This window comes from Jaculus jaculus, chromosome 3 (assembly GCF_020740685.1).
Source record: "Jaculus jaculus isolate mJacJac1 chromosome 3, mJacJac1.mat.Y.cur, whole genome shotgun sequence".
Lineage (NCBI taxonomy): Eukaryota > Metazoa > Chordata > Mammalia > Rodentia > Dipodidae > Jaculus > Jaculus jaculus.
In genome coordinates, this window is record NC_059104.1 from 60,615,261 (window position 1) to 60,641,188 (window position 25,928).

General features: G+C 40.6%; 1 protein-coding gene across 2 annotated transcripts in view; it reads right to left on the reverse strand.

The window, feature by feature from the left end:
• Positions 1-928: 928 nt before the first annotated feature.
• Positions 929-25,928, reverse strand: part of Vwa8 (von Willebrand factor A domain containing 8) — a 463,242-nt gene continuing 438,242 nt past the window's right edge. The window contains exons 41-46 of one of the 2 annotated variants that reach the window (XR_006636125.1): positions 25,270-25,395; positions 23,132-23,290; positions 6,592-6,690; positions 5,637-5,875; positions 3,373-3,545; positions 929-3,340 (exon numbers count right to left, since the gene is read on the reverse strand). Coding sequence is in view for 1 of the 2 variants with exons in the window: in XM_004650767.3 (XP_004650824.2) it covers positions 3,437-3,545; positions 5,637-5,875; positions 6,592-6,690; positions 23,132-23,290; positions 25,270-25,395 (732 nt within the window). In the remaining variant the exon portion in view is untranslated. Of the gene's footprint in view, positions 3,546-5,636; positions 5,876-6,591; positions 6,691-23,131; positions 23,291-25,269; positions 25,396-25,928 lie in introns of both variants that reach the window. The other variant, XM_004650767.3, reaches the window with a different exon arrangement.

Genomic DNA, 25,928 nt, shown 5'->3' on the forward strand with positions numbered 1-25,928 from the left:
GGAACAGCTTGAAGTGGCCTATAATTAAGTGCATTTAATAATAAATGTGCATACTTCTTAGGTACTGTGAGAAGTGAAAATAAAACATTTTTTTACTCTCTCGTCTCCTCCCTCATCTCCTTTCTCTTTTACAAATAAGAAAAGTCAGGAGTTCTATTTTTTAAAATAACAATTGCAAAGGATGTCTGACTAGCCAGGAAAAGGAAATTAACTTACTTGAGAGCATTCTTTCCACATTAAAAAAAAAATGGCTTCTGGGACAGGAGAGATGGCTTAGCGGTTAAGGGACTTGCCTGCAAAGTCAAAGGACCTTGGTTTGATTCCCCAGTACCCATGTAAGCCAGATGCACAAGGTGGTACATGCATCTGGAGTTTGTTTGCAGTGGCTGGAAGCCCTGGCATGCCTATTCTCTCTCTCTCTTTCTTCCTCCTTCCCTCTCTCAAACAAATAAATAAAAATAAAATATTTTAAAAAATGGCTTCTGCCTATTCATGTAGTTATGTACGTGGAGGGTTTGTTAAAAGCCCACTCCTTTAATCACAAGTGGACTTCACTCCATAAACTTTCAGTGGCAGTAGCTACACCTTGGGGTTAAGTTTTCACTTGGTGGGCAGTGTTACTTAAATGGATGAGTGCACTGCTATACCCAGGAAGGAAGGAAAAGAAGTCACCCTAGACGTGCCCCATGTCCTGGTCCCCACACCTCTGAGTACCGGGATGTATATAGTATGGTTTCTGAGGACAAAGTAGAGACAGAGAGCTCTGTGAAATGTGGAAGACTGCAGAAGATGCCGAACTAGAAGTGAGGATGATGTCATCCAAGTTCAACAGAGGGGCAGTGTGAGCAGCACTTGCAATGTGGCTAAGGGGGCCCAGGCAGGCATCTGCAGACTGAGTAGTCTAGCCCAGAGACTATGGAGAACTGTCTTGAGCTTCTCCAAGGCTATGTGCATTTATTTGTAAATGAGATTTAATATAACAAATACAGTTACTCAAAAGTCTAAGATTAGGAATCAGTAAAGAGACAAGTTCTCTGATTCACATTTTACCTGTTAACACAAGGTAAAAAATGACTATCTTACATGCCTTTGCTGTGAAGACTCAATATAAGGCAAGAAATCATTTTTCATATCCCTGGTACACAGTAAATAATCAGCAAGAGCAAGTCATTATTATTAATACTATAATTACATTTTAAAGGCACTCAATGTATTGAATTATTTGCTTCATTGGATGAACTAGTTTAAAGTATGATGAAAACCATGGGTAGTACTACACTGGAGTCTGATTAGTTTTATTTCTTTGACAGTTGATGAGTAGGAGATGGGGTGATGGAACAGATAAGTGCTCCTTCCTCTTGTCCTATAATTAATAAAATTATGAACCTGTACATTTCCAATATATATATGTAAGGTAACATTATTAGGAAGTTAGGTTTCTTTTTCCAATTTACACTAAAAAAGTACACACATAATAGTATTCCCAGAATTCCTGACTTTAGCATCAACTGTAAAGAGAAGGCTGGATGTTGAAGAAAACCTGGCTTTTGTTGAAGTAGTCAATTTAAAAAATGTGAGGGGTGGGAATAATGTACACTTTGAAAGAAAAAAATGGGCTTGAAATAAAAGTAATCTTTTCTTTTCTTTTCTTTTTTTTAACAGCTTATAGAAATCTCCAATTAACATTTGATTCAGACATGCTGCTTTTAACTTTAATCTTTTCCCTTGAGAATTTCTTTTTATATTTCTATTAATTTGTATACATGTATTATGTATGTGCACATGCACACATGTGTGACTGCAGGCACACGTGGGTGTCAGAGACAACTTTTGGGTACATCTCACCTCCCATCTTGTTTGGAGGCAGCCAGCATCTCTCACTATTGATTACTATTCTGCCTGCAAACTTTCAGGAGAGTCTCTTGTCTCCACCTTCCTTCTTGTGTGGGGTTACAGAAGCCCGCTACAGCTTCCTGTTTTTTATGTGGGGTTGGAGATCTAACTTAAAGTACTAACTTAAGGTGTTATGCACAAATCACTTCATCCACTGAGCCATCGTTTTAGTTTCAACTTTAAGTAATTTTCATATGAATTTAGTCAAAAATAATCTTATGAACATTTGCTATTTTGAGCACTATATGTTGGACCCCAAAGTGGAGAAGCATTATGAAAGCAAAAAACCAGGAACCATACCAGGCAACACCATTAATCCCAGCACTCGGGAGGCAGAGGTAGGAGAATCACTGTGAGTTTGAAGCCACCCTGAGACTACATAGTGAATTCCAGGCAGGTCAGCCTGGGCTAGAGTGAGACCCTACCTCAAAAAAACAGAAATCAATCAAACAAACAAAAAACCCAGGAACCTTGAGGCAAAATATCTTGTTATTTTCTATGTATGAATGACATGTGTGTTATGCGTATGTGTGTGTTCACGTGTGAATGCAGCAGGTGCACATCTGCCAACACGTATACGGATGTCGGAGGCACCTTTTAGTTGTCGGTCCTTAGTCCTAGCCTTCCTTGTTGTTTACAGCAGGGCTTTTCACTGTTCACTGCTGCGTCCTCCAGGCTAGCTGGCCTGTGAGCTGCTGGGGACTCTCCTGTCTTCACCTCCCGTCTGTTGTAGTGCACGGAGGCTGCAGGTGCCTGCGCTGCAGGATGCGGCTCTGTGTGGGTTCTGAAGTCAGGTCTTCATGCTTGCACAGCAAGCACTTTCTCCATGGAGTCACCGCCCAGCCTAGGCAGAGTATCTTTATCTTTCAACTTAGGGATAGCAGGACATATGCTCATTATTTTTTTTTAAAGACCTTTTTAAAAAGACACAGGAAAGATCAAAAAGATTTTCTGATTCTTTTGGCTTGATCAAGAAAATGGAATCACTGAAAAAAAATCACAAAATACTATTGTTGAAAGTATTTTTCAGTGGGTTAAATGTTATAAAAGTGATGTTTGCTGGGCGACAGGTTGGGAGAAATCATTGCAGACAGGAATATGTTGGGTGGGGCTTGCAGACTTGCTCCTCAGGGTCAAAATATGGCCTCAGAGGCTCAGTTTGCTGGGGATGCTTTTCTTATCTTAGGTGACAGATGACACGCTAAGCCAAGAGCAGGGTCTTAATCCTCCTCGTTGTGGAAACAGGCTAAGCCCCACAGTCCTTCCACCACCTTCCTTTAACCCGACCTTTACAAAATGCAGGTCAACCCATTTCCTCCATCATGGGAGTAGATTTCCATTTTCTAGTCTCCTGGCTATTCTCAATTCTGAGCATGGAGTAAGTGTTTTCTACCCAGGAATGCTGGCATTTTCCAGCCATTGCATAGGTTTGTTTTGTTGATGTTTTCTCTTCAGAATTCTCTTTGTTCCTCTTTTAATCTCTTCAGAATTCTCTTTGTTCCTCTTTTAAGTCCTGGGACATCGTGGAGCTGCAATATACTTCTTAAACACTGGACAGCAGGGTAGAGGTGAAGATCTGTTGTAAAATCTGAGGGATGTCCTTGGTGTCCATAGCAATGAAAGACCTGCCAGCTGGTAACGTCTTCTGGAGCCTGCCAGGAGGGAACAGGAAAGATATCACCACTGCAAGTCAAGGCCCCCTCTCACCCTCACTCTTGCCCTTGCCCTTGGTAAGCCACTGCATTTAAATGGTTTCTTAGGAAAGGACATTTTTACTTTCTGATACCTTGCCCAGTGCCTGCAGTTGAATTGGCTGTCACTAAGCAATGAAAAGCCTGGAAAAGCATCAGGGAGAGACCCAAGTGAAAGCAGTGAACCACACAGAAGATCTTTGTAGGAAGAACGTTACTGAATATGAAACGAAAAAAACAAGTCTTCCTTTCATGAACATCATTTCCTAGTATTTTATATACCCTTAGTAGAAAAGGGCCCTAAGGACCCATCTAGAAATTTACTCACCTGAGTACAGCAAAATGTGCTGGCTTCATACTGTACTTCTAAATTCTTTTCCTTTCTTAGAGAACAGGCCTCCAAAATGTTACTCAGCCAAATCCCCAACAGGGTCTGTCTCTCGTCTCCTTCTTTCTCTCCACATCATATAATGTGAAACACGTCTGTCTTATCCAACTGCTGTTTTGACAATACTGAGGCTACACAAGCTTATGCTAATTTCTGAAATGCCAATTTATCATTTGGAACAAAAGGTAATTTTTAAAAGCAATAAAATTGCAAGACAGATGTACTCCAAAGAATGCCTCCTTTCATTGTGCCAACAAAGTTTGGTTTTGGAATGACATTTAATAAAAGTCAACCATCCTGTGTAGTATCAGACATTTGGCATGCTTAGTCGACAAGCTAATTCTGCAAGGTATCTTTTGCCAGTGGATGTTGGACTATTTCCCTAGGAAACCACAAGGGCATTATTGTGCTTCTTGAATATTCCAACAGGATCTGTTCACTAGAAAGACAGAAGAGCCGTTTCAACTCAAGCCATTTGTTGAGCTCACTGCCTGCCCAGTGCTGGGCTGGTGCAGAGACAATAAGGATAGCAAAGCCATGGCTTGCATTTGGAGAGAGGAAGATTCTAGAAGAGTAAGTGCTTACACATAAAACACAGAACAATGCAGTGAGTTGCAGTCAAGTGACTGTGAGTCTGTTCTTAATCTTACTCTACTCTGCAGCAAGGTAAGAAAATAGGAAGAGAAAAGGATGTCAGAAAAAAGGAGATGCTGAGATGTTCCCTGTGAATAGTGAGTCTGGCCCACAGTGTGTGGCATGTAGAAGAGGTAGGATAGCAAAGATAGGCCCTTGGCTTGTAGGGTAGAGTTTTTTTAAGGAGATATACTTTTAGGTTTTTTTTTTTTTGCTTTTTATGAGGATTTTAAGCATTGTCTGACAAAAGATTTCTCTAGTGAATATATAGCATATTCAGTGTAGCAGACAACCATATCTATTTTCTTTGTCTTCAAAGTGTTTCACTTAACCTGCCTGTCTCCCTAGTATGTATGTGTTTGTGTGTACAAGCATATGTATATGTAAACACACGCATGTGTACACATATATACTGTGTCTATACATGGGCATATACATGTATGCTTATACAGACACATATGTGTATACATATAAATATATGTATGTGTGTGTTTGTATGTGTATGTGTATGTGTGTGTATATAAAATCACTGTTGAAGAGGTAAATCTAGGGGAGATATATATATATATATATATATAAATTTATATGTGTTTACATATACTATATATAGACACATACATATAAATTAATATAGTTTTTATTATGCTAAGAAAATATAATGTGTTCACTAATTTGAATAAGATTTGATCATTAACTGATTGCATTGAGTTTGGGATCGTTATAACATTCCTATTGAATGTATAAAATATTGTTTCGTTTATTTGCAGAGAAGCCAATTTGGCATTATTTATTGTATTGTTGGGTTAAATAAAAACTGAAAAATAAATTAAAATTATGATTGCTTATTCAAGCAAGCTAAAATATTACATGAGCCTTCAACTACGTCATGAGTTCCTTGAGAGGAAAATCTCTAGATTCTGCTTCTTCCTCCATCCTCTGCCCCAACCTCTTATCATGTGAAACCCAACAAGCAATCCATGACACACCAGGTCATTACCTCTGCCCTTTGCTATGTTCTGTACAGCACTTACCTGGCTGCTTGATCCCCTAAAGATCCAATAAAAATGGCAAAGGCATTGACTTGAGGATCACTTGTTAGGGCCTGGGCAAACTTGGCAGGATGTATTCCATAGCGTGACAGATTTGCGTCACTTAAGACAATGACAAAGTACTCATCAGCTTCTTCCTTGACAATTTCCTTGATGGCATGTTTTGTCCCCTCTAGCGTGTTGTCCCCACTCATACAGAACTGAGAGTGGGCATGCATGGTCTAGGGGCAAGAGTGTACAAAAGCCATGGGTAAGAAACTGATTCTTAACAACCACAAAAGATTTGTTTTATTGACAGTGAGAATGCAGAAGTTCAGATTATTATAAGTGAGTATCTGAGTGAATTCCATTTGATTTATACATGGCAATGACAACAGGACACAGTGATATTTCTATTTAGTTAGAAACTTCTGTTAGAAACAGAAATACTCCAAAATTATCACAATTAACACTTTTAAAATCCAACCTTCTATTTAAAGTAAAACATGAAAGTGGTATCACCCTAAGGATGGATGAGATACAAGAGAAAAATAAGGAACGGATTGTGTTACTAGTAAACAAATTTATTCTACAGAACTAAATTGTACTCAGAAGCAATGGAAGAATCATATATGTGTTTCTACTAAATATTAAAATATGTGAAATTGAATTTATCACTCAAAAATACTAAGACACATAAAATTGGCAATATAGAATACTCTAGAAGGGGGCATTCTTTTCCAGGTTACCAAGTCCCAGTGAAACACTGAGTACTCTAAAATTACTCAGGGAAAAGTTCAAATTTGGGTAGCAGATAAAAGAATTTTGGGCACGATGACTATTTTCTATTTAATGCCCTACTATGAAATAGCAAAGTGTTTTTCTTTCCTGTTTCTATTTCTTTATGGACTCTTTATCCCATCTAATAGAATACAGAACTTACAATAAATTTACATACCTTCAGAATTTCTAGTCTCTGCTTATTGTCCTTGGGGATTTTGTTAATTGGAACTATGTCAATATTGTGGCTATCTCCAGAGTGTCCAGCGATATCATACTGTATGAAAGAGAGCCAGAGAATTAGAAAGTTTTGTACATTATAGGATGATCAATGGTCCTACAAATCTCTAACTCTTTGGACTGTTCCAGGGAAATCACACACCCAGTGATGGGCAGAATTCTCAGATGATTCTTAAGATTCTAGCCCTCACTGTGATGTTCTCTATATTCTACCCACAGATCCGGGCGAGAGCTGTAAATGTGATGGGATATCATTATTGGTTACATTAACTTATATGGCCAAAGGATTTTGCAGATGCAATTAAATTTTATGTTTATTTTTATTTATTTATTTGAGAGCGACAGACAGAGAAAGAAAGAGGGAGACAGTGAGAGAGAGAGATTGGGCACACCAGGGCCTCCAGCCACTGCAAACAAACTCCAGACATGTGTGTCCCCTAGTGCATCTGGCTAACATGGGTCCTGGGGAATCGAACGTCAAACCGGGGTCCTTAGGCTTCGCAGGCAAGTGCTTAACTGCTAAGCCATCTCTCCAGCCCCTGCAGATATAATTAAGTTTACATGACTCAGGGTTAATCAAAAGAGAGATTATCTGGTGGGCCAATCAAGAGATTTTAAAAGCAGAGAGTATTTTTCTTGACTTCTGATAGTCAGGGATGACATATTTGAAGCATGAGGGATATCTGACATTAGGAAGTTATCAATGGCTGAGATGGAGGGGACCACAAAGAGTCCAAGGGGCCTCCAGAAGTGGGGGTGGGTGGAGGATATCAGCAGGGAATTGGGAGCTTCTGCCCATGACTTTGGGATCTTTACCAAGCTCAGCCTGCAAGCAGATCCTTCCCCAGAGCCTCCAGGTAAGAACCAGCCTGCCTGACACCTAAACTTCCCTGAGCAGAGACCCCAGTTGGGCCAGCCTGGACTTCTGAACTATATAACTTTAACTTAACAGGAATTGCTGTAAGTTGCTGTGCTTATAGTAATTTGTAAGTAAAAGTATATGTGTATATTCCAAAAGTAAAACATACTCAATGTATAAATTATAGAAAAGCAATGAAAAAAGCAAAAATTATCCATAATTCCATTAAAAATAACTTCTGAAAATATTCTGTAACAAAAGATCTTAGGTTTTTACTTCCATCCAATTGTTCATGAAGAGATGGCCCATGCACATAAAAACACATCTGCAGGGACTTCTGGCCAAAATGGCAACCACCTAACTGCACTGCACATCCCCGGGAAAGAAAGGCAAGACATTAAGAGTTCACTGGGTCTTTTAGGGGAGAGCAATCTCCAACAGATTTTCAGTGGGAGGGCACAGAGGGGAAAAAATAGGGAATCGCAGATTCCCTCACTTGTGGGTAGCCCACCCCTCCCCCAAGCAGCCGCCTTACCAACAGTCCCAGCTTCAGGAAACTCCTGCACTTACTGTAGGAAAAGGGACCCAGGCCAACATGGTTCCACTTACCTCACTGCACAGGGGGGATCGCCCTGCTACCCCCGCCCACGAGTGACATTGGGCAGGCTCTGCCTGCTGGCCCGGAGCTCAGGCTCCTTTGATCAATTTGCCTGCCAAACGTTGCCAGCATGCTACCACTGATCCCTGCTTGTGCAAGCTTAGTGTGCTCGGCCCATTTGCTCACTTACTGCTCTGGCCACCACCACACATTCATGCATGAGCTCAGGCTGTCTCTCTGTCTCTTGCACCAGCTCAGGTGCCAGCCCCTCCCTGTCTGCCACGCTGGCCAACTGCCATTGACCTGTCGTGGGGGAGGGCAGACTGCTTCTGGGTTCCAGTGTTCCCCCATGCCAGAGTTCAGGCTGCTTCAGTGCTTGGTGCCTCAGTGTCCCTCCTAGCGTGAGTGCAGGCGCTTTGGTGCATTATTGCATGAGAGCTCAGGTAACTTTGGTGTCCCTGCCAGAAGGGAGCTCAGGCGGCTTTTGCAAGTGAGAGTCAAAGCCCAGGATGCTTGGCAACTGCCTCAGCGTCCCACTGTACTGGAGCCCAGGCTGCTCCACCCACCTATGTGCCCATACACTGTGATGGGCAGACCACAGCACGAAAGAAATAACATGAAAAATCAAATGCAAGAAAATCCAGTTAGCCTGCAAATATTTTCTCCCATTCTGTGGGTAATCTATTGGCTTTGCTTATTGTATGCTTGTCTGTAAAGAAACTCTTCAGCTTCATGTGCTCCTGGATGGATAGAATTAACATCATGAAGATGGCAATCCTACCAAAGGCAACTTACAGATTTAATGCAATTCCAATTAAAATTCCAACAGTGTTCTTCACAGAGATAGAAAAAAATGATCTCAAATTTCATATGGAAAGGCAGAAGGCCTCACATATCTAAACATATCCTCAGAAAAAGAAATACCTCTGGAGGCATCACCAAACCTGATCTAAAGCTATATTACAAAGCCTTGGTAATAATAAAAACAGCATGGTGCTGGCATAAAAACAGGAACATAGACCCATGGAATAGACTTGAGGACCTGGACTTTGGGTCAAGCAACTATAGCTACTTGATATTTCACAAAGGCCCTAACAATATAGGCTGGAAAAATGATAGCATCTTCAACAAATGGTGCTGGAAAAACTGAATAATCATATACAGGAAATTGAAACTTGATCGACACATTTTGCCATGTACTACACTCAAGTCCAAATGGATCAAAGACCTCAGTATAAGACCAGAAACCCAGCTACTGGAAGAAAATATAGGAAGAACTTTCCATAATATAGGAATGGAAAAAGACTTCCTGAACAAAACCCCAGTAGCTCACGAACTTAAACAGTCACTCAACCAATGGGATCACATGAAGCTGAAGAGTTTCTTTATAGACAAGCATACAATAAGCAAAGCCAATAGATTACCCACAGAATGGGAGAAAATATATGCTGGCTATCCAACTGACAGAGGCCTAATCTCTAGAATCTACAAAGACTTCAAAAACCTAAACAGAATATGAGTGATTTTGTTACTTGCTATTATTAAAGTTTTAATTCTTAAATACAGCTTCGTTTAATTCTTGAATGCGACTATATCAAGTCAAAAATGTTAGACAATTATTTCATAGGATAAATTTTGCCTAACTGACAATGTATGTAGTATACTGAAATTCCTTTCAGTAACATCATGAAAAAAAATTACTGTGGAGGAGACTATCATATGTTTTGTTAAATTTGTCTGAGCTCAGCACAATAAATATGATGAAAAACTTAGGCTAAGGTAAATATAATCCAGCATTAAAATGTCCAATAAGCTTTTATTTATTTATTTATTTAGTTATTTAAGAGTGAGAGAATGGGGATGCAAGGGCCTCTAGCCACTGCAAATGGACTCCAGATGCCTGTGCCACTTTGTGAATCTGGCTAATGTGGGTACTGGGGAACTAAACAAACTTGAGTCTTTAGGCTTCATAGGCGAGCACCTTTACTGCTAAGCCATCTCTCCAGCCCTAACTTTGTTTTTTAAATTTAATGTATACTTTTAATTTTTTAAATATTCTCCCTTAAATAGAAAAAATAAACTAAAAATCTCCAGCTTCAATTTTTAGAACATTTATGTTCTAATCAACACAAATTATTAATTTAAAATTAATTTTAATATCATGTTTGCAATTAAGATGAAATGCTACTACTTCTAATTATGTCAAAGCAATTCTGAACATTGTCACCACTGCTGTCATTAAATACTTGTTGTAAAGTGATTACCTAACTTTTTAATACAAAAACAATTGATTTTATCAAATAATTTCATATTAGAATGTTGTATGTTTTAAGTTTGTTTTTATTTTTTCCATTATAAATATAACTAAGCCATGTGTGGTGGATCACATATATAATTTAAACATGAATCATTGTGGTTTTGAGGCCAGCTTGCTCTGCAGAATTTCAGGTCACCTTAGGCTAGAAAAGTAGAAGAGTGATACAGCCTTAAAAAAATTATAAACTAATGAGCTCTTTGTGGATGTCCATTAATGTATCTGTGTGTGTTTGTGTGTGTGTGTGTGTGTGTGTGTGTATGCATGTGAGTGTGTACAAGCAGTTGCCACAATGACAAAGCTGTGGGAACCCTGCTGACTGATAGGCTCTGTGTGGAGGTACAGTTACCTCTTTAATCATTCTTGGACCATTTAGTCCACTAGTCTTAAAAAGAGTGAACATATCTGAGAAGTCAGAGATAGAAAATCAAAGGTAGGTCAACTCCTACCAAATCATAGAGCCAGAGCCTCAGAGGCCCCCAACACCTCATCACTGAAGCAGACCAAAAATGAACCCAACATGGCTCAGGGAAATTTTGCAGAAGAGGGGGCGGCAAGAATGTCAGAGCCACATGTTGGGTCAGGATATGCAGAGACATTTATCTTACCCATAACTGTGGGCTAACTCCACAATGCACAACCCACATACCTCAACAAGGAGGGGCCAATGGGGAGGGGGTAGGTCATGGATGAGCCTAATAATGGTACTAAACTGACTGTATCTGCTGAATACAAAACTAATTAATAAAAAATAAATTAAATAAAAAAACTCAATGTTAAAAAAAGAAAATCAAAGGTAGGATAAAAAAAAACAAAAACACCCTAAACAGTAAAAAGTCAAACAACCCACTCACAAAATGGGGCAAAGAGCTGAACAGGCAGTTCACAGAGGAAGAAATACAAATGGCAAACACACACTTAAGAACATGTTCATCATCCTTAATCATCAGGGAAATGCAAATTGAAACAACTATGAGATCCCACCTTACTCCAGTAAGGATAGCAAACATCAAAAAATCAGGTGAAAATAAATGCTGGCAAGGATGTGGAGAAGTAGGAACACTCATCCACTGTTGGTGGGAATGTAGGATGGTACAACTACTTTGGAATGCAATATGGAGACTCTGGAAAAAGCAGACTATAGAGATACCAACAGACCCAGTTATTCTCTTACTGGGAATCTACCCTAAAACCTTCAAACCACAGGCCAGAGAGGTTTGCTCAACCATGTTTGTAGCAGCTCAATTCGTAATAGCTAAGAGCTGGAATCAACCCAGATGTCCATCACTAGAAGAACGGATAAATAAGATATGGTATATCTACACAATGGAATTCTATATAGCAATAAGAAAAAATGACACAATGAAACTTGAGGAAAAATGGTCAAACCTGGAACAGATCATTCTCAGTGAACTTACCCAATCACAGAAAGAAAATCGCCACATAGTCTCACTCATCTACAGCACCTAATCTGAATCTACCCAAGATGCCTTACATACCCAGAAAGCATCTCATGGACTAGACACTGGGATGGATGGGGAGGGAGGGGAGGGCAAGGGAAGGGGTGGGAAACACAAACTGCAATGGTACCATAAAATTCTATATCCTAAAAGGCAGCCCAAATGGCTGAACCTTCACCAGGCCCTTAGACAAAACACCTGAGCCACAAGACACTGCAGAGGGTATGATAAAGACTGACCTTAATCTTCCTCAGCTTCTCTCTCTCCCTCCTCTCTCTCTTCTCTCTAACTCTTTTATATTAGTTATCTTTTTCTTCCTTTTCTTAGTGGGCATGGACCTGTAACTCCCAGTAGCAGCATGTGGCTATCATCCACAATGAGCTTTTGATCAGAGTTACCTACAATGTTTCCTAAAAGAAAGACAGATTTCTGTCAGAGTACTTGATGACCCACCAAAGGTTAGTGGTAAGACCCTACTGCTGAAGACACCTTATGCGGTTGAAATGTAACATGGGGTAACATGGCTGGAAGCTGGAAGAGAGTCTGTCCCCAGACAGTCAGCACATCTAGTGCCAGAAGGTGCTACATGGGTGACTGGGGGGAAAAGACCAATATCTGTCCAAGCAACTCATGGTCTAACCTACATAGCAGCAAATAACCTGTCATGATGCTCACACAAGTGCAACAGTGGCACACAGCCATGGTGGGAAAGTAGCTACTTTTGATTTGGCTAACTGATCCCCTCAGTGGTACGGGACTCATAGCTGGAGCTGGGAAACAAGTCAGAACCATATCCAAGCATAAGCCCGCTCTCCATTATCAAGCTACCAACAATTGTGGACTACAAGAGGGTCTACACCTGTTAAATTAAATTAAATTAAAGTAAGGGTTATCTCATTTGTCTTGTGCTAACTTACTCTCCATTGGAGAATCTACTTCCACTTTTCAGATAGATGTAGATCATAAGGAGAGAACCACCCCATCATACCTCAGATGGGCCCCGGCTGAAACTAAGAACAATTTGCGAAACAAGCAAGGGTGCTGTTTTCTTGGTGAACTGGGTACCAGAACAAGGGTGAAGGAGATCAACACAGAGAAAAATCAAATCCTACCAAATCAGAGATCCAGAGACCCAGCGGCCCCCAACACCTCATCACTAAAGCAGACCAAAAACGAACCCAACATGGCTCAGGGAAATTTTGCAGAAGAGGAGGTGGAAAGAATGTCAGAGCCATATGTTGGGTCATGATATGCAGAGACATCCTACCCATAACTTTGGGCTAACTCCAGAATGCATGACCCATATACCTCAAGGAGGGGCCAGGTGGAGGGGGTAGGACATGGATGAGCCTAACAATGGTACCAAATTGACTATATTCTCTGGGTACAAAACTAACATATGTATCTATATCGACATAATTTTCATTAAAATGGAAGACTGGCCATGTGACTGTGTAATATGCTTTCCACTTAATAGTGGATGACATATTTTTTCAATTTAGGAAGTACTTTTTCATTCCCTACTCACTGCATCCATGAAAAAGTGCTGACTATTATGAGAGGGACAGAGCGAGGAGTCAGGCCTAGCTCTTACAGGATCTGGAAAGACACTTGAGCTTCTTTCTGTGTTCTGGCAAAGGCCATTTCCTCCCATCATCCCAAGTTCCCTCTAACCCCACTAAAGCAACTTTGTGAGGCTGACAGGAAGGTTAGAGTAGATCTTAGGGCACCTGGACAATGGAGGCATCTGCAAAGGAAGTTCTAAGTGTGATTTGGGGATAAAGACTTTAAGATTTTGGGTACTTTGGATTATTTACCAACCCAATATCAATTAGCACCTATCCTCTGAACACATACCATGTAAAATACTACTTTAGTTGTTACAGGGAATGAAACCATTGGTTGGCATGTTTGTGCCTTTGAAAGGTCTTATTGGAGTCCTCTTTGCATTTTTAGTTATCTTCGACAGTATGCTTACTACGACAGGATGCTTACTGCAGAAATGCGTTGAGTTTGTAGTAATGTTGGAAAAATAAACCACTTTCCTTTTCTTGTGGCTATATTCTTTCACAAATAACCTATAAAAAGTCATATATCTTCCTAACTAGTAATCATGTGATAAATGGTAGCTAGCCTAAGACAGGTGACAAAAAGCAATCCATAACATAACTGAAATTGCTGCATTTGAAATGAAGAGTCAGAACCATATCCAAGCATAAGCCCGCTCTCCATTATCAAGCTACCAACAATCGTGGACTACAAGAAAAATTTCTGTTGAAATTGATACTGTGTCAAAATAAGAAGTGTGCTCTGCCAGGTGTATGCCTTTAATCCCAGTGCTCAGGAGGCTGAGGTAGGAGGACCGCTGTGGGTTCAAGGTTAGTCTGAGACTACATAGTGAATTCCAGTCAGCCTGAGCTGGAGCAGGACCCTACCTTGAAAAACAAAACCAAACTAACTACATAAATGGGAAGTGTGTGTGGGGAGGAGGGACAGTTATCTAGGAAGGAGGTGTGAGATGTGCACTGGGGAGAGACATGGCTGGAGATGAGACCTAGCCATCACCCCCAGGAAGGGGACATAACTGAAGGCCCATGTAGGATGTCTAAATCTTCAAGAGCTAGAAATATGGCAGCAAACTGTGAAATAAAACATGCTCATATCTCATACTTTGATAAAATATGCATCTTAATGACCTGAGAAACTGTCATCACAAAATGAATGCTTGGGTTCCTCAAAGCTCTATGCGGAACACAGCAGTGTGGAGAGTTCTTACCTTTGGCCCATCTGGCGCCCCAGGCCGTGATGTGCAATACTGCTAGACTATGAATTGATTTGGCTTTTTTTCCTCCCTTTTAAGTGATGGGTAGAATTCCTACTAATCAGGTAATGACAGATAAAATGATATAAATTTTTGATCATGTGATCTGTTCAAAGGGTCACCAAAATTGTCCCTTATAAGAGAAAAAGCCAATTACTAAACAGAAATCAGATGCACTGTTAGATATATGTTACTGCAACAAGACACTGGCTGATTAAAACCTTACAGCATCTTCCTTTGACTGGACTGTCTGACATGTCTATTTACCACTTACGTGTTGGAGGGCAAGGAAGCACACTGTACTTTTTCACTCAATGTGGTTATAAAAGTAAATTACAGATCTCCTTTTTTTCCCTTTCTCCCTTCTTCCTCCTTTTCTCATTTTCTATCTGTGGTAAGAGAAGTGCTATTTGCAGAAAGATCAGCTTTTGAGCCTAGGTTGTACTGTAGACTGCATAGACACTGTGCGGCAGGATGCAGCTCATAGAAGGGGTTGTAGGTCTAAGTTTCAAATCTTTCAGACAGGCTTGGGGATTATTCTGTGCCCAACACAAGTAAGGATCTCAAATGCATCCAAGTGTGAAGTGCTCTGGCATCTCTGTAGATCATTTTAAATTTTCATAAGAAACAATACTTCTTGCTGGGTGTGGTGGCACATACCTTTAATCCCAATGTGGAGAGGAGGCTAAGGTAGGAGGACTGCTAAGAATTTGAGGCCAGCCTGAGGCTACATAGAGAATTCCAGGACAGCCTGGGCTAGAGTGAGACTCTATCTCAAAAAACCAAAATAATAATAATAATAATAATAATAATAATAATAATACTTCTCTATCATAACTCTAGAATTTGCTATTCAAGGATCCTACTTTGTTTACAAATAGTAATCTTCTCAGCCTCAAAACTGTGTGGGTGGGCTGGATAGATAGCTTAGCAGTTCAGGAACTTGCCTGCAAAACCAAAGGACCCAGGTTCAATTTCCCAAGACCCACATAAACCAGATGTACAAGGTTGCACATGTTTGCAGTGACTGGATGCCTTGGCATGCCTATTCTGTCTCTCTCTCTTTTCTCTCTCCCTCTTTCTCTCTCTTTCAAACAGACAAATAAAAATTAAAAAATATTTTAAAAACTGTGTGGGTTCAAGGAAATGTATAAAACCTTAACCTTTTGGAGGAGGAGGGGGGGTAGGGTCTCACTATGTAGCCCAGGCTTGTCTTCAAACTTATGATTCTTTGTGTATACCACCATGTCTAGCTAAATTCATTAATTTCCATTTCACCCAGCCACCCAGCCTGGGCTCTGCCAGGACTCTCATGTAATCAGTCTGCACCTCATGTGTGCAGCCACAAAGCAGCCACAGAATTAGTAAAGAAGAGCCTCATTTAGGTCATACATTTTTCTAAGCAGCTCATCATTCTTATGATCATGATTTCCCTACTTTTCAAAGTATCCTGGATATGCTTGTGGAGTCTTGTTCTTAGCACTCACTGTAAATATTAATCCACAGCAGTTCAGAATTCCCCATGACAGTGGACTCCTTTTTAATGCTTCTTTGCTTTAGAAATTTGTTTAGATCCTTTTAGCTAGATTTGCTTGTGCAAATCTCATTACTTTGGAGAAAAGTATAACAAATAGAAACAAATACAGAGTTTTAGTCAAGGTGATTTGAAATACCCAAAATGCCAAGGGAGTACTTAAAGAACTATCAGCATTTTTATGAATGTGATTTAAATTTTTATCAAGAAGGTTAATCTGGTTTCAGAGAGGCCATGCTTTATTATATACCTGCTTTATGACTAGGTGTGACACAATCACAGGAGGCTATTTCTGAACACGGAGTGATGACATGTGAGAGTCCGTGTTCAAAAACCTAAACACAACATTCTAAAGTGGCGTTACTGACTGAGAGCAGCAGGGAATGGGAAGATGAATGAGGGGTGTAAAGGCTATGGGAAGTGCTCCCAATATCCTAAAATATCTTAGTTAATAACCTATAGTGTTACCTGGCTAACTTTTCTGCACATCATAGAAATCAATAGAAAAACAATAATGTTCTAAAAGGTCAAGATGCTAGACATGGCTTTGACATTAACAGGAATTTTGATTTAGAACAAGTTGCTTAACCTTTCCAAACCTCTTTTCCATCCTGTAAGTAAAGTTAGTTTAGGTGACCTCTACCACTGTGCACTTGTAAATCACCTGACCTCTATGAAAAATCAGAATAATCAATTCGACTTCCCAGAGTCGTTGAAGGTTAGGGCCATGCAGTGAAAGTGAAAGTGTTCAACACATGTGCAGTTCTCAGTGTGCACAGAGCCTTCAAATATCTCATCTAATTTCGATTCTTTGTAAACCTCTGTTGTAGGTGTCAACCTCATTTCATAAATGGAGACACTGATGCTGAGGACTAATGGACTTCCTAAGACAGACACAGTCTTGGTAAGGTGGAAGCCAAATTAATATGTCCTGATTAAGTTGAGTGTTATTACTATATAGACATAATATTTCCCAAGTCATTCCTTCACCTCTACTTAAACTTTGTGGCTGACCTAACCAATACTTCAACATCAATAATGTAGTTAATACTGAATATTCACTTAACTTTGCATCGACTTAGCAAAGTATGTATATCTCTTTGTTTTTGTCATATCTTTGGGTAACAATAAGCATATACGTGAGGGGCTGGAGACATGGCTCACTGGTTAAGGTGCTTGGATGTAAAGCTTAACACCTCGAGTTTGATTCCAGTACTCATGTAAAGCCATATGCACAAAGTGGCACATGTGTCTGAGTTCATCTGCAGTGGCTAGAGGTACTGTGTGCCCATTCTCTCTCTCTCTGCCTGGCTTGGTAGCACATGCCTTTAATTCTAGCACTTGGGAGGCTGAGGTGAGAAGATCACTGTTAGTTCAAGCCAGCCTCAGACTACATAGTAAATTCCAAATCAGCCTGGGTTGGAGTGAGACCCTACCTTGAAAAACCAAAATAAATAAATAAAATATATGATTATATTTGAGGGCTGGGAAGATATCTCACTTGGTAAAGTGCTTCCTGTACAAGCATGAGGACCTGAGTTTGATTCCTAGAACTCACATTTAAAAAAGTCAAGTAAAGTGGTGTGTGCTTGTAATCCCAGCACTGGGGAGATGGAGATAGGTCTCAATAGCTAGCCAGACTGGAGGTTCGAGGCCACTGAGAGATTGTTTCAAAAAATGATGGATGGAATTCCTGAGGAACAGCATCCAACGTTGTCTTCTGACCTCCACATGCACATGTATACATATAAACACAGCCACACACACACATGTTGCACTTTTACATACATGGATGGACAGATGGACGGACACACACACAAATAAACTTGAAGCCTGAGCCTGGCAGGATGACTGGTTTCCATGTCTAAACCCAAGAAACACTCATACAGCACTGGGAAAGAAATAACTGTAGATACTCCACTGAGTTTGTGATAGAATTTTCCTAGCAGTTGTTGGTTTGTGACTCACAATGTTCTATAACTTTCTTGGAATTAATCCAGGCTTTTCTGACCAAGATGTTTTTGAAGAAACCAGGTCTGTTACAATACCTCTCTATGGTGGAATGCAGAGAGTATGCAGAGATAAATATGGAAATGGCATCTTTACTCATGAATTAATTTTTACACAATACTCATTTGGCATGAATAAAATTGCTACAAGAAACAGGATGAAAACAACTAGGATTCCCAAAGTGGGACAAGTCCTTGCTTTTTATAGTCCATCTATGTGACCTTGGGGCAAGTATTTAGCCTCACTGACTCTTGGTTTTCTTATCTGTAGAAGAAAGGTTGGTGAAAATAATTCCCAAGGTAATTCCTACTCCCAGGGTTCTATGACCATTCAGTGGTATGCCTAAGAAATAGAATGACAATCTGGCTTTGTGTTTCCTTGTCAAGGGAGTAGTGAGTCATCCAAGTGAGAGTCAGTAGTACTTTTTAAGAAGAGAAACCCTCAGACTTGGCAAGAAATAATAATGTGTTATTAGTTCTAAAATGGCAGCCTTTTCCCTCTCCTCTCCTCTCCTCTCCTCTCCTCTCCTCTCCTCTCCTCTCCTCTCCTCTCCTCTCCTCTCCTCTCCTCTCCTCTCCTCTCTTTTCTCCTCTCCTCCCCTCCCCTTCTCTCCTTTCCTCTCTTCTCTTCTTTGTTTTCTTGCAGTGTTGGGATTAAACTCAAGGCCTTGCATATGCTAGGAAAGAAGTCTACCACTGAGCTACATTCCAAGTCCAAAGAATGGTTTTATAACTTTTTCTTACCTTAAAAAATATTTTTAGGGGCTGGAGAGATGGCTTAGAGGTTAAGCGCTTGCCTGTAAAGCCTAAGGACCCCGGTTCGAGGCTCGGTTCCCCAGGTCCCACGTTAGCCAGATGCACAAGGGGGTGCACGTGCCTGGAGTTCGTTTGCAGAGGCTGGAAGCCCTGGCGCGCCCATTCTCTCTCTCTCCCTCTATCTGTCTTTCTCTCTGTGTCTGTCGCTCTCAAATAAATAAATAAAAATTTTAAAAAAAAATCTTAAAAAAAATATTTTTAGGGACTGGAGCAATGGCTTAGTGGTTAAGGTACTTGCCTGCTAAGCCTAAGGAACTAGATTTGATTCCCCAGTGCCCACGTAAGCCAGATGCACATGGTAGTGTATGTGGGGGGAAAGAGAGACATTTTCTTCAGTGATGTAGCCACTAATAAGCTGGCCATGCTCCAGTAAAAATAGCCCTCCCCCACCACACATCATATTCAGGTAAGCAGCCCTAATTAAACTCATTTGTCAAAAAAGAGGAGGGAAAGCAGTTGCAAAGAGAATAGGGTTTGTGGTTCAGCAGAAGTAGGAAGGGGACAAGAAAGTAATGGGGATTGACTCTGATCAAAACACATTTTAGCTGGGTGTGGTAGTGTATGCCTTTAATCCCAGCACTGGGAAGGCAGAGGAGGATCACCATGAGTTCGAGGCCACTCTGAGACTACATAGTGAATTTCCTAGGTCAGCCTGGGTTACATTGAGACCCTACCTTTAAAAACCAAAAATAAAATTCATTATATATATGTATGAAATTATCAAAAAGTCAGTTAATTCAAAAAGGAAGTCCACCTTGCAAAATACCATGCAGTATCAATCCAAGTGGAATTGTTTCTACTGGACTAGATTGGAGGGGTTTGGGGGAAAAGTGCTGCCCATTCCTCTGCCCTCCAACAACTCCCTTCAGGGCCTCCTTTTATACTGTTGAAAAATGATGGCCTTGGAATACAGCTTACCTGCCTTCATTAAAAAGAATAATAATAATAATAATTGAGGCACTCTTTTGCCAAAGCTCAATTTATGAATAAGAGAATAAATTTATTTTATGGTGCCATCAGTATTTGAATGCTTAGTGGAAAACCAGTCACCAAACTTTTGGTGTGACTGAGTATTTTGAAAAAACAAATCAAGGCATTAAGAGCTTTTGCAAAGGTCTATTTTAAAATCACAGCAAAAACATCCCCAGGGGCCTGGCGAAATCATGAGGAACAAGTTGGAATTAAGATAAAGGGGAAAAATGCTTCCAGACTAAAAGATAATAGTTCATATAACCATTACCATTCCATCTTTAGCTGCACTGTTTAGATGCTGTAGGAAAAATAAAATTATACTAATTATCAGCCTAGAGGTGTCCATGCTGACAATAACCAAGTCATGTTGCTCTTGTCCTAAGCAACCTGTGAATGCTGTTCTGGGAGTAACTGGATTCACTTGATAGAACAATTATGACAAATTTTATTTAAAAAATCCAAATGGCTTAGCAATGTGCCTTGCCAGTGAATTACCTTGCTGTCTCAGTAATTCTTGCTCAAGGGTTCCTGTGGTTTGGCATGAGACATTCAAATGTGGAGGCAGACTTCAGGTGAGCCTCCCAAGTGCAGACTGTAATGACCCGGGATGCAGCACTGAGCCCCAGCCAAATACAACACAAGCAGATGCCAAGAGAGACCATCACACCAGCCCAGGCACTTCTGAGGATGGTAAAGCACAACAGATCAGATACTTTACAGACCAGGGTAACTGTGGGAAGACTACTTTAAGAATGGTCTGGAATTGGGGGTCTGTGGAATATAAAATTTTCACTGGGCTCCTCAAACCACACACACACACACACACACACACACACACATACACATATGTTTTGTGAGGTAGGGTCTCACTGTAGCCCAGGCTGACCTTGAATTCCCTATGTAGTCTCAGGGTGGCTTCAAACTCACAGCAATTCTCCTACCAGAGGCCTCCTGAGTGCTGGGATTAAGGGTGTGTGCCACCACAGTCAGATTTCATTTTTATATTTGAAGTAAAATATGTTATTTTGTGTGTGTGTGTGTTATATGAATGCATGTATGCATGTTGGTATGTGTGCTGATCTGGAAGCTAGAGGTTGACATTGGTGATTTTCCTCAGTCATTTTTCCATTTTATTTTTGAGATGGGGTCTCTTCCTGAACCTGGGACTCATTGATTAGCTAGCAAGCAAGTTACAGGACCCTTCTGTCTCTGCCTCCACAGGACTGGGATTTCTGGCAGGGAATAGGCAAAGACTTAACCTTTCCCCCTTCCCCTTCTACAACCTTACATTTAGACCATGGGCGACCATTACTTACACTCAAAAACATTTAATTTGAGACAGGAAAAGCTCTCACAGAATATAAGTAGCCCATCCTATCTCCTTCCTACCCTCTCCAGAGGCAACCAGGAAAGCCCCAGCAGAAAGTAGGTGGCCTGTGGCCATTCAAATCTCAGATGGGTGGCAGGAATATGATACAAAGTCTCCAGTGTGCCAGTGGTGGAAGAGCTTGGGAAATGAAAGAAATGTTGGGGCAGGTAAAAACTCAAGGCTTTTAAACCTTAGGTGGGATGTGGTCAACTATATCAAAAAGATGGATGCTGAGCCACAACTGGTTGTCTGTGGGCCACATGATTTAAGAATTATACTGTATACTAGAAAGGATCTAATCTTTTTTTAAAAAAACTTTTTTTGTTTTTTTTTTTTTTCAAGGTTGGGTCTCACTCTGGCTCAGGCTGACCTGGAATTCACTATGTAGTTTCAGGGTGGCCTCGAACTCTCGGTGATCCTCCTACCTCTGCCTCACAAGTGCTGGGATTGGATCTAATCTTTAAAAATAAATCTTTTCTATGTTTCCCTTGACCCATAAAATATAAAAAAGTAAAAAAACACAAAGACAGACTTACATATGAGTTAAGTGAGAGTCAAGGGAAGGAAAAAGCCATAATATAAAAGTAAAGAAGTCAGAGTTGGTCCTTAGATTTTGGCTCTTAGATTCCTGGCAGCTAGAACCAAGAAGAAATCTTGAACAGTCCCACAGTTTTCACTGGTCACAAGGGACATAGAACTCCTCGTCATGGGAAGTACACGTGTTCTTTGTATTTGAACCCTGTACCTTGCAACCCCACAGTACTCACTACAGAAAGCTGCTCTTTCCTTACCACTCAGTTCTCAAAGGACTTTCCTATAGCCTCATACAAGTGACTCTGGGGGAGAGTCAGTGGACTGGATCCTTAATAATGAGCCTAAATTAAATAACAAATCAATTTGCTTCTGTATGCAGTGTAACAGAGCTCCAGGAAGCAATCCTGAGATGAGATACAGGTGATATGTCAGGATAAATAGCAACTGATCTGAAATTACCTCTTCCTGAAGGGTCTGTTTGGCGCAGAATAAAATGCAGAGTACCTAGGGGCAGACTGCATGTTCTTTATACACATCAGAACATGTACCACTTCTTTCCACAGAACTTCCTGTATAACTACATGGTGTGAAATGGAGCTCAGCATTATTGGCTGTGGAACAGGTCCTTTCTATGGCTAAGAGCAGACTAGTAGGGTTATATCAGGTGGCAACTGGCAGTATGAGGGGATCCCTTCTCTGTGATTAGACCTCTGAAATGAAGGGTATGCAGAAAACTGAGCAATAGCATGCTAGAAATGGTTTCAACATGAAGCTGCTTCTCACCTAGAGGAGCATCACATTGTCACTGTCAGCTGTCAAGACATATGTCACTGTACAGTTGTCCATGTGGGAAGGAAAGGAAAGCAGAGACAGCAAGCTCTGACAATGCACTCAGACTCTGGCTGGTGATGGGGCAATAGTGCTAAGGGACTTTAGGGTGAAAGCAGGGTGCTTGGAGAAATTATTAAAATACAGAGCAATCTTCAGCAGTAACCAGAAGTCCTTTAAATTATGCTACTATTAGAGCATAAGAAACAAAAGGCTCGCTTTCCCTGCCGAATGGGCTGGTGAGAGGATGACTGTGTGCTGTGGAAGGAGTCTGGACCTACCTGTCCCTCTATCACTGTGCCCTAACTCACATCTGGGCAGTCAGTCAATGACGTTTCACAGTATTCTCAGTTCATGCTATTACCTTAAATTTTTCCTCGTAGCTCTCAAAGGCTTCCATGACCATGCACACAGCTTCCATTGAGCGCTCCAGCCGGCCATCCACCCCATTGAAGCGATACATACTGCCAGAAACATCCACTACCAGACGGAGACGCTTGGGTTTCTGCTGTGGGCTGCCCACCTGAGGAAGAAAAGGGCAGAAAAGCATCAGTATCTATTGTCTTGGGACTCTCAATGGCCCCATGGTGCCTGCCCAGAGGCAGAAAGATCAGTAGTAGGTTCAGCTCTGCACAAGGCAGTCCAGGCAGATGGAAAGGCTGAAGGTTTGCACTTCAATAATTGGAATTTCAGATTTCTGTTGCTATCCAGGACCATATGGAAAAGCTTTTCCTTTTGAGTATAGTTCTTTCAAAGCCCAATCTAGGCTAGTAAAACTGCCTCTGGAGGCTGGTGACTTACAAATAATTACCTGGAAAGATGTAAACCCCAACATGTCATTTTCATTCCAAGCTTCAGAACCAGTAATTCTGGCAAGAGTTTATCTTGTTTCAGAGGGAAGCCCACATCAATTTTACTTGTACTTGTTAGGCAGTCATCACTTGAAAATCATTTTCCACTGAGGATGAATACATGTCAGATTTCTAAAACAAGGTTATGTGACAGGAATGTGGCAAGAAATTAAGGAGAGTATTTAAAAAATATCTTCTGTCTTTAGTAAGCTTTTGAGTTCTCTTTACTTTAGTTACTGGACTACTGCTTTACTGTCCTTTTGTCCTTTCCTGGCAGTGAAAGTGGCACTGAGATGCTGCCTAGCAACAACTATTAACTAAGATGTGTAACCTTATGAGATCATTTTGATTCTTGACTCATATCTGCCAATGTGAATTTTTTTTAAGTTTGTCAGCTTTACTGACAAAAAATGACAAATTCTAGATTATTCTGCTATTATAGACTTGCTGACATGCATGAAAACAAATGACCAGAGCCTTTAATTACAAGAAAATACTGTGGGCATTAAAGGATAATGGTTTGAAGCAAATGCAATATATTCCTTAAGGAATTGTCGAGTCTGCCCAAAGGAACAACAGTGCCACGCATGCTTCCACAACAACTCATATTTCAGATTTCTCCAAATACATGTGTTGACCACAGTGAGTCAGTAAAGAAAGTAGTTGTTGACTCATGGCAATGGCACAGAAGAACTTCCAAATTACCTCCAGATTCTCTCTGAGTAAGCAGCCAAGGAGAGGCACTCCCTGCCCTGACAGTCGCATCCCTGCTGCTCCCAGGTGCTGCTCAGCAATTCAGGGCTAGGGGAACCCAAAATTTACTAAGGGATTCAGTATTCCACCCTGCTGCCATTGTATGGTAACAATTATGGCTTCAAACTTCACCTACTACAATTAGAGTCATTTAAGGGAGAATTCCTTATTTCCTAAGAATTTCTGAAGTCATACGATGGTCACAGCTCCCTAAAGTTAGAGAGCAGTAGGCAGCAACTAACATGCCTCTGTTTTTCTCATGTGAATGCCCTGGATTGTCAGGCACCAGAGCACCTCACTTTCTCCTCCAGAACACTGCTCTATATCTGGGGTTTGGCTCTATAGGGACCACATAGGTGGATAGTCTTGCTGCTGACTTCCAGAGAGTTCTGCTGATGGAAGACTGGCAAGTCAAAGTAATGGGTTGCAGTATTTATTCCCTCAGTTGCTTCTCTGCTGGTGTCTAGAGGTGGGGGAGGGGGAAGCAGTAGGGATACTGGCTCTCTTTCTCTACTGAAGGCCACAGTACCATGACCTACCTTCAACAGATTCATGAACTAGCATCTTCAGGGTCTAATTAATATCTACTTTCTTGCTCTGTCCTGTTAGACCTCCAGGCACACTATCCCTAAAATGCTGCTCTGAGTCCTCTGGGTTTGCTTAACCTTACCTTTGTGTATGTCAACAGTCTTTGTATTGATTTAAATTACCATGTGTTTTCTGTCTTTATGAGACCTTACTTGTTAGTAAGTAGTATAAGGCTTATATTTTTCTCATTCTTATGTATCTGTTTTACATGATGCTTTCTGTAGTTGCCATATTTTGGGTTAATGGCACACAGCTCTCTCCAAAAGGCTTACACATTTGTATCAGAGGCTCCTAGATCTCCATTACTTACTTGAGGTTCCAGATCACCCCGACGTTTGTAGATGGCTTTTTCTCCAGTCAGCCCATCAATAATCTTGGCATCGTCTAGTTCCCCAGTAGCCTGATGTCTGAGCCACTGTCTTTCTTTTCCTTTAGCCTACAATGACACGTACAAATATATGCATAAATCTTTATTTTAATTAGTTCTTCAGGGTCTTTGACACAACTTTGTGCCTGGATTATAGGAAACACACCAGGGATCTTTTCAATAAGTAGTGGTTCTGCTATACATAGTCACATGGTTTCTCTTCTGCTGACAGAGAAATGCTCTTTGTGAGGATTTTGTCAGTTTTAATTGCTTTAACATATGGAACAATAAAATGAACTCACTTGGAGGACACATGAATGGGAAGATAGTATACAAATGAACCTCTGGAGAAAAGTTCAGTATCTAGAAATATGATGATGTATTTCTCATGGATTTTCTGTTACAGTGCACCAAGAAAATTTGTTAGGTAAGAAAATAATCAGCTTGAATTTGTTAACATTGTAGCAGACAGAGAAAACATGATCTTCAGACCTCTTCCTTTTGGTTAGGAATTTGCTACTCAAGTTCTCATGACTCATTGTGCAAATGAAAAAAAGCTGAGAAAGATAGTACATGAACAGCAGTTTGCCACTGCAATTGCA